Source organism: Hippoglossus hippoglossus, chromosome 22 (genome assembly GCF_009819705.1).
Source record: "Hippoglossus hippoglossus isolate fHipHip1 chromosome 22, fHipHip1.pri, whole genome shotgun sequence".
Classification (NCBI taxonomy): Eukaryota; Metazoa; Chordata; class Actinopteri; order Pleuronectiformes; family Pleuronectidae; genus Hippoglossus; species Hippoglossus hippoglossus.
The window spans coordinates 11,700,711-11,710,207 of record NC_047172.1 but is presented as its reverse complement, the minus strand read 5'-3'; the positions used below and the strand labels follow the sequence as shown (position 1 = coordinate 11,710,207).

The 9,497-nt window shown below is 44.1% G+C and overlaps 1 protein-coding gene across 1 annotated transcript; it reads left to right on the top strand.

Annotated features, from left to right (window-relative positions):
- The first annotated feature begins 956 nt into the window (after positions 1 to 956).
- Positions 957 to 2,495, top strand: LOC117755806 (tubulin alpha-1C chain-like). Its single transcript, XM_034575902.1, has 3 exons — positions 957 to 1,161; positions 1,253 to 1,401; positions 1,509 to 2,495. Exons 1-3 carry the CDS (start codon positions 1,041 to 1,043, stop codon positions 2,484 to 2,486), a joined length of 1,248 nt encoding a protein of 415 aa, XP_034431793.1. The 5' UTR covers positions 957 to 1,040; the 3' UTR covers positions 2,487 to 2,495.
- Positions 2,496 to 9,497: the final 7,002 nt, after the last annotated feature.

Genomic DNA, 9,497 nt, shown 5'->3' with positions numbered 1-9,497 from the left:
CTAGTTGCTCTCAGACAGTGGGCAGCAGTGACAACTGCCCCAAAACACTGCCTCTAAACAGTGTGGCAACAAAGGCAGCTGCCTCTAAACAGTGTGGCATCAAAAGCAGCTGACTTTACACATCAGTGGCAGTTTCTGTTGAAAACAGAAGTGCCTCTACGAGCTATCGCTGCCACGATTTGAGTTTGTCCTTACGCCAGTAATAAATAGCTCTGTGTAACGGCTGCACTAGTTCAGTTGATCCAAAAAACAGATTTGCTTCTGGCTACAAGAAGCAAATCAACATCTTTGTTATTTAATCTTCAGTGTTCTAGGAAACATGGTGAGTAGGAAAACACTCTTTAAATCATGTGATCAAAAATATCTGGAGTTTAGTTTAGCTCAGTTCAAGAAGCAGCTGCAGCTTTAATACAGGAAGTGAACATGGCGACACTCCGAGTGACTAAAGTAGCAGAATGTGTGTTTTTCTGTGCAGCCAAATCCAATACAATTAATGTAAATGACGAACATGTCTTCAAGTTTAAAATAACTAAATGCCTCCATGCTGCTGTGTGTCCATGCAGAGTTATCTGTTCAGTGGGTAAATAATGAATGTACAGAATTTGTCAGGTGATTTTGAGTACAGGGCTGCAACAACTAAAAGGTTTAATCGATTATAAAAATAAAAATAAAAATAATCAATTAGTCTGGTCTCATATAATACACATCACGCACTGTGGCAGCGTCTCCTAAGGTGGGGGCAGTAAACCAGCCAATCCTGTGCCTTGTTTCGCTCGCATTACGACGTTGTCTCCTCTCTGGAGCAAATGTTTGAAAAATGTCAGAGAGGAATGCAGCTAATGATACAGTGGAGGCAAGTCCTTAAAAGTGTGAGAACAATTCTTCAAAGAAAATAAATAAATGCACATGGTTGAATAATATTTCTCTTCTTTCCGCAGCGCGAGTGTATCTCCGTGCACGTTGGTCAGGGCGGTGTCCAGATTGGCAATGCCTGCTGGGAGCTTTACTGCCTGGAACATGGGATCCAGCCGGATGGACAGATGCCCAGCAACAAGACCATTGGAGGAGGAGATGACTCCTTCAGCACCTTCTTTAGTGAGACCGGAGCTGGGAAGCACGTCCCCAGAGCTGTTTTTGTCGACCTGGAGCCCACTGTCATCGGTAAACTGTTGTGAAAAGTAGAAACCACGGTTACTCTGATTTCCTTAAAATCAAACTGTTGAGTCATTTCTGACTGACTCTGTCTCTTCAGATGAAGTACGCACTGGAAGCTACCGCCAGCTGTTCCACCCTGAGCAGCTGATCACTGGTAAAGAGGATGCTGCCAACAACTACGCCCGTGGACACTACACCGTTGGCAAAGAGATCATTGACCTGGTGCTGGACAGGATCCGCAAACTGGTGGGTAACTTTACATCAGGAGTTAAACTTTTATTAATTTTGACAAACGTCAGACTAAATCATAATATTGTCTCTCATATTTAATCCGTCAACCTCTCTGTCTTCAGGCTGACCAGTGCACTGGTCTTCAAGGCTTCCTGGTTTTCCACAGCTTCGGAGGTGGCACCGGCTCTGGCTTCACCTCACTGCTGATGGAGCGTCTGTCCGTCGACTACGGTAAGAAGTCCAAGCTGGAGTTCGCCATCTACCCAGCCCCCCAGGTGTCCACCGCTGTGGTGGAGCCCTACAATGCCATCCTGACCACCCACACCACCCTGGAGCACTCTGACTGTGCCTTCATGGTAGATAACGAGGCCATCTACGATATCTGCCGCAGGAACCTCGATATCGAGCATCCCTCCTACACCAACCTGAACAGGCTGATGAGTCAGATTGTGTCCTCCATCACTGCTTCCCTCCGTTTCGATGGTGCCCTCAATGTTGATCTGACCGAGTTCCAGACCAACTTGGTGCCATATCCCCGTATCCACTTCCCTATGGTCACCTACGCTCCTGTCATCTCTGCTGAGAAGGCCTACCATGAGCAATTAACGGTGTCTGAGATCACAAATGCCTGCTTCGAGCCAGCCAATCAGATGGTGAAATGTGACCCTCGCCACGGTAAATACATGGCCTGCTGCCTCCTGTACCGTGGAGATGTGGTGCCCAAAGATGTCAACGCTGCCATCGGCACCATCAAGACCAAACGCACCATCCAGTTTGTGGACTGGTGCCCCACTGGTTTCAAGGTCGGCATCAACTACCAGCCGCCCACTGTGGTTCCTGGTGGAGACCTGGCCAAGGTCCAGAGGGCTGTGTGCATGCTGAGCAACACCACCGCCATCGCTGAGGCCTGGGCTCGCCTTGACCACAAGTTTGATCTGATGTACGCCAAGCGTGCCTTCGTTCACTGGTATGTGGGTGAGGGTATGGAGGAGGGAGAGTTCTCTGAGGCCAGAGAGGATATGGCAGCTCTGGAGAAAGATTACGAAGAGGTCGGAGCTGATAGTTTGGGAGAGGATGATGAGGAGGAAGGGGATTATTAAACACATGCATTCCCTTGTATTTTCCATTGTCATTTTGTTCTTAATAAATTGTGTTCGTTGACTGCAGTATTGTTTCCTTTATTTACATTTTTTTTTCTCTCGCTCTCTCTCTCTCTAAATATATATATATTCTTTTTTTCACAGAGCAGTGGATTTGTTGCACTTTCCATTTTTGGATTTGTTGCACTTTCCATGCTCATATCAAACTGGATTGTATTTGTACACGGCAACAATCACTGGTAAAAGTATCAGTTTTACATGTTAGATGTTTTACACAACTTAACATCTAGAATAAAATGTGTCACCATTTAAAAGATGTAATATGCTTTGATGAGATGACGCTTTAATTATGGGTGCCAAGTGGTCGGCACCCCTAGGTAATGCATTGCAGGAGGAATTTTCGAGGTATTTGCAATTGCACGTATATGTACGCACACACACATGCAGCACAAGTAAGAATGTATAATAAAGTAAATTATTCAAGTAAATATAAATATAAAATGGGTTATTAAGCTCCTTAAACACAGAGAGAGAGAAATAAACTACATAGTGATTAATTGGAATGTTCACATTGTGGCTCAGGAGGTAGACAGAGTCGTCCACTGACCAGAAGTTCGTTGGTTCCATCCCCTGCTCCTCCAGTCTGCATTCTGAAGTGTCCTTGGGTAAGACACTGAAATCTAAATTGCCCCTGACGTCCGTGCCGACGGTGTGTGAATGGTGTGCGACAGTAAAAGTGCTGTGTATAGAAGCCCTGTATGAGTGTGTGTGTGTGTGTGTGAATGCAACTTTTAGTGTCAAGCACTTTGAGTGGTTGTTAAAACTGGGAATATAAATACTGGATATAAATACAGTCCATTTACACTGACATTTATGTTTACAAGTTCAGACGTATTACAAGGGATTCCATACTGTTATAAAGCTTGGCCAATTTTTTTTTTTTCACATGTTTCCAATTAGGATTAATGTAGATGAATGAATGAATGAATGAATGAATGAATGAATGAATGATGTTGAAGTAGATTGTCCCAAAGAGATGTTCCTCAGTATTTCAGTGAATAAGGATGAAGAGATTTCCGACAATAAGGAAGATGAAAGCCCTTTCATGTGTTGTGGGCTTTGACTGAATGTCTCGAATATTCTCGAAAGCGCTGGGAAACTCAGACCAAGAGTTTACATATGTTTACATATTTACAGTTTACATGTAAGTCTGGTATATGTTTGTATTAAAGTAGCATTGCATCTTTTAGCATAGCAAATCATTCTCATAAACTTCTATTGGATTAGGTCAATCTTCTTTGGTGGGACATGTGGCATCTCAAGCTCAATAGATCATGTAAAGATAAATTAAGCTGAAACAAAAATTTGAAAATACAGCAATAATTGATGAACTATACTCAAGATAGCAATTTGGAATTTAATAAAAACAACCTAACACAACATGTTATGTCTATATTGTCTATATCCTTATTTGTTTTTTGCATCGTAAAAATTTGATTGAGTTTGTTTATCGGAAACAATTTAGAAAAAGATAGATTTTCCATTGCTTTTTTCAGTTATATTATGCAGCTAAAATAGGCAGAAACACAATATTTTACCGTCACTTATAAAAACACATTCATTGGAACATACATCATACATACACAGATTATTATGAATTGTTAGAGCCCTTCTCTGTACAACAGATCTTGACTTATCACCACGTCCCTGCAGGAAGTAGAAGATCCTGCGAGGCCGTGATGATGATGATGATGATGATCTCCTCCAGACAAAGCTTTGGACCCTCGGGCCATTTTCACACACACAGACATAATTTGGAAAGATTGTTTACATCCCGAGCATGGCTGAGTCCACAGAAGTGCTTTCAAATCACTTGTTTTTTTGTTTTTTTTCCAGAACAGCTCTCTGTAAAAAGCTCCAATAAAACACCACAACAACAGAAAAGTGGTTTATTTTCCTCCTCTCATCTCTTTTGGTTTGCAAGCAATAAAAGTGTACTTTAACAGCCCGGGGTTGTTGAATATATCGCCCAGAGACATGAGTGGATACTCCACTTGGTTTATATACAACCATGTCTGCGAACACTAACAGTCATATAACAGCGTTTTAGAGGGGCTTCATTTCCCTTACGCCGCGCGGTAACGCGGCACCTGCAGTTTATCCACGTTAATGAGTGAGAAGCTCAGTTTCAGGGGGCAGAAAGCGGCAGATTCATGTGGATGAAAACGCGAAGAAGCAGATAACATCTCACACTTTTACTAATGAGTGCGAGTCTGGTCTCCGAGCCATACTCCCACCTGTAGGAAGCAGTCTGCATCTGTTGAACTGAAAAGACTTCAGTGCGTCCGCCACGTCCTCTTTTAAGTCAGATTCTTCTCACTGCCTTGTTTGAACTTCCACTAGATATCATTTTTTGAGTCTCCAGTAAAATATCTCCACTCTATACCCTCTTCACCTTCCTTTTTCTGTTTCTCTCCATCAGCATGTAAAAGTCTGCTCTAGTGCGAACTGGCCGGCTCCATCTGATCACTGGGCCGAGCGGATCCCACTGCGACAGACTTGAGGGGCTCCACTGTGTGATTAAGCAAGCCTCGGCTCCACCAGAGGGCCACCGGAGCAGATGTTCTCATTAAAAATGCAGGCGCTGTGAGTGAAGGAGATTGCCTTGTTCCAGGCAGAACCTGGCCGGAGGTTTAAAGCTCTAATTCCTCTCACTTGTAAGGACGAGCCAAGTTTCAATGCCTATACACCCTGTAAGCAATGTGGCAACCACAGAAGAAGAAAATGAATTATTCCATCATGCATCAAGCTGTTTTTTTATTCTCTTTAATTTTCTGTTAAAAGGAAAGACAGGATCGCTTTCGTTTGTGCGTTAAAAAATTTAACTCAAGCTGTAGGAGTGCGGATTTTGAGGTTTCCCACTGTTTCAGGCGTCCTCGCTGCCGCTTTTAAGAGCTCATTAGAGCGTGCTCGTCGAACATCTCGTTTTGGTGAGGGAAGAAAAAGAGAAGCAAACATTTTAGCATTTTCGGCTCAGCGGTGAAGTGCAGATGACTAAATATGAACACTCTGGGTTTTTGGGGCTTAGGAACAAGCTGCTGATGACAGCTTGGGATATTCCATCCTTTCCAGCTGGCACCTCGACGGAGCCCGGTACAATTAACATGAAACTGCGGAGCACTAAAAAGTGATGCAGCACTCCAGAGGGTACAACTACACCTATAGCACACAGCTGGTTAATAGAATCAGGGATATCCATCAAAAGCTTGTGTAAACCCACAGCGAGACAGCAGTGGTCTGAAATCTTTGTTGAACCATGAGGATAATCCCCCGGGCATTAAATATTGTCAACACAGACACAGTTTGGCCTGTAATGCTAAAGTTGCTGGAAAGTTAACGGGGGGATTTGTGTGATCTGGTGGGACATTCTGGTTTTCATCAAACAACAGACGGCGGGCCGGGGGTTTGATGCTGCGGGGTTACACGGGAATGTCGGTGTGAGTGTGTTTATGTGTGCTTACGTGTACCGATACATGCTCTGCGAGAGGCCGCGTGGTGCATATGTGGGAGGAAAGGTTACTGATGGATTATAGTCCTCACCTTTGAGGCTGACCCCATTACTGCCCTTCACCTCACCCTCCCCTCGCCTTCGCCACCAGCTCTAATCTCTCTGTTCTCCTTCCCCTTCCTCCTCACTTTGGTCCCGCTGCCCCAGCACACACACACACACACACACACTGAGAAACCTGCCCTAACAGCAGTCGACTCACCACACGAGCACACACACACACACACACACACAGACACACACACACACACACACACACACACACACACACACACACACACACACACACACACACACACGTGCACTGTTAGGGTTGAAGTGTCAGGAGGTAGAGCACACATTTAACTTGACATGCGTGTCAAACAGAGGTCCTTCCCTTCTGCTGGTGGCTGCAAACCAGATACGTCCCAACATTACTTCACAAAAGGGAGGAGGCGCTCAGATTTGACATACCCCACCCGCTATCTCTCCCGTTTCACAGATCTGGGAACAGAGTTTCAGCTGCGTGTCACAGCTGTTTCACTCACACGTCGGGAAGTGTGTGGATAAGGCCTGCAGATATTGAAGTCTGTAAAAACTGAAAGATACCAAGGGGCGAGGGGACGTTTTAAAATGCCTTCATGTGCTTCAGCTTTTGTTTTTCTTCCTCTGTGCTCAATTTGTTGCCTTGTTTTATTTGTCTCCAGGTATTTCTGCAGACCGTTCTGGAGAAAACAGTTAATCAATCAAAGTTTAAAGCAAGAAGAAACTGCTGCCTGCTCTTGTGAGGCCGGCGAAAGGTCACGAGAAAAGAAATAATGACTTCATAAACACTTTAGTGAGCTGAATTATGGGAAACCTTGAAACAAACTGCCGGATAGTGGCCCCCGAATGAAAGACATCAGCATCATTAGGGAAGATCTCTGAGAATATAGCATAGTGTAATGATACAAGCACACACACACAGACACACACAGGCATGTACACAAATCTACACACAATTATAGACAGATTTATAAACATGCAATCAAGCAATCCGGATGATGCTCTGTAATGATTTACCACGGCAATATGAGCTGGGAAATACTGCCAGCCCTTTTACATAATTCACTTTTTTCCTCCTAAATATGGTACTGATGTCACTGTGCAGATTATTGAGGAGGGAGGCGGTTCATTATGCCCGGCCGTATCTCTCACTTTCTGTCTGCTGCTCAAGTGCGTTGCTCCGAAAACCCATATAGACCATAAAACAAATGCCAGTTGTGTAGAACAGATTGTGTTGTTAAAGCAAACATTGTTTGTAACGTTTGAAGGCAAGCAGAATTTCAACATAAAAAGAGCAATAACCTGTATGTTACAAAGATTTATGTATCCCTGGATGGCGTGCTCGCTCCATGCTGAGGATTGCCAGGTAGTAAATTAGGAAATGCCTTTTGGCAAAGAGTGTACCCTCAACCCACATGCGCACAATCACACACACATACACACACACACTGTATCGTATTCTTACTCTTAGGTTTACTTGTGAAGCAAAATTGCCAATATGTACTATTGCATGCACAGGGAAACACGCAAAGACGAGTGTTAGGAATATACAGGCAGCACACACACACACACACACACACACACACACACACACACACACACACACACACACACACACACACACACAGTAACCAGATTCTCACCCCACCCTTAACCACAATATATTCCTTTCTTACGAGATGAGTTTTCACAGTCTTTTTTAGGAGCCCATGACGTCACTAAAAAAGGGGATTACAATCACAGGCTGGAAAAACACTTATTCCTCAAACGTACACACACACGCACACACACACACACACACACACACACACACATGCAGACTGACATGCACACAACACTGGGAAAGACGCCCTGATGACACTTGATGTGGGAGAGACATGTTAGTGACACTTGGTCAGGTTTTGAAGAGTTAATGTGAACTGGGAGCTGGTTGTCTGTCACACACACACACACACACACACTAATTCCCAGTATGACTATGCTTTATTGATGGAGAGACAGGGCTGCATATCTAATGGCGTTAGCGAGGGAACGTGAAGAGGCTGCTGGGTATGATCCATTTATATGCATGCTAATAACGGAGCACATTGGGTCTGGGACGAGCAGGACGATCTCTCTATAATCGACCATCCATCATTAAGATGTGCCTTTCCCGTCAGACAAAGCGCATCATTACTCTGCACACACCATGGCCACACAAACACACACACACACACACACACACACACACGCAAGCAAGCAAGGAAGCAAGCACACAAGCCCCCAAAACACTTTATCTGCAATTGTTCATTTCTTTCATCACTTCTCCACGCAGTGTGTATTTGTATCAATCAGTGAGAATCAGCCGCACACAGTGGAACTAGTGGAAGTCGGCTAACTTTAACGATGGCACAGCTCTGTTCAAAAGGGCCTTTGTGAGCCAGACTGCGCTTTCAGTAATGAAGCATGAAAAAGAAGCTCGCTCCCCTCTGTAAAAAACGATGACCTGAAACTGCACACACACTCACACACACACAGACACACACACACACACATATAGCTCATGAGATCACTGTGGAGCTGTGAAATCCGCAGCACAATAAATGTCACCCACGTGTTGTGAGAGAGGGTGGCCTCAGGGGTCCTGCGGTGGTTTGGGGGTCAGGGTTGAGGTTAGGGTAGCTGGTCTCCTGTGGTCCGGTGCCAAACCTCAACACCCTGTGTGCTGCTTGCACAAGAGGACCCGGGTACCGAGGTGTGGCTTTTCATCCGAGGGCTGAAAGCACTGTGGGGCCCTTTACGTTCCAGGAATGCCACATTTCACATTTTAGCCGCTCCGTACACCTCAGCTACCACAACAGAGAGATAAAATGATAATGAGATTAGATTAGTTGAGTTTGATGGTGATTTCATCCACTTTTTTCAGGGTGGTATCTGGTGCTGGCATCCTCGTTATCTTTTACACTTGTACACAGAAAGGCCAGTTCAGGAAAGTCATTATAACTCTAGTAATAATCTTGCTCAGCATAATTTGCAATTCATTAAACGTGCATCAACTTAATGAACCGGTTGTAGAGAGATTTGTATCTGTATTTTTAAGTATTACGGCCGTATTGAAGAAAAATATTGTAATGTTTCGGGAATAAAGTGACAATTTTACGAGAATAAATATAAACATGATTTTATGAAAATAAAGTGGCAATTCTAGGTAATATTTTAGAGGAGGCATATCACAGCCATCAGCCTCTTGCCTGCGTTAAAATGAGGAATTTATTCTTTAGTGTTGGTTTCACAAATAACAAAATACTTCATCTTTTGGCTGATCACAATATTGTGCAGGAATCAGTGTCTTCTCCAAAGAAAGAACCACACAGAGTTAGAGGAGGTCGCCTGTTATGTGGAGGAGAAAATGTTTGGTGGTGGGCGACTGTGAGTTTATT

Coding starts and splice junctions, on each gene's coding strand:
- LOC117755806 (XM_034575902.1), top strand. CDS start 1,041: ATGCCCAGCAACAAGACCATTGGAGGAGGAGATGACTCCTTCAGCACC. Junction 1,162..1,252: donor CCTGGAGCCCACTGTCATCG/GTAAACTGTTGT, acceptor CTGTCTCTTCAG/ATGAAGTACGCACTGGAAGC. Junction 1,402..1,508: donor TGGACAGGATCCGCAAACTG/GTGGGTAACTTT, acceptor CTCTGTCTTCAG/GCTGACCAGTGCACTGGTCT.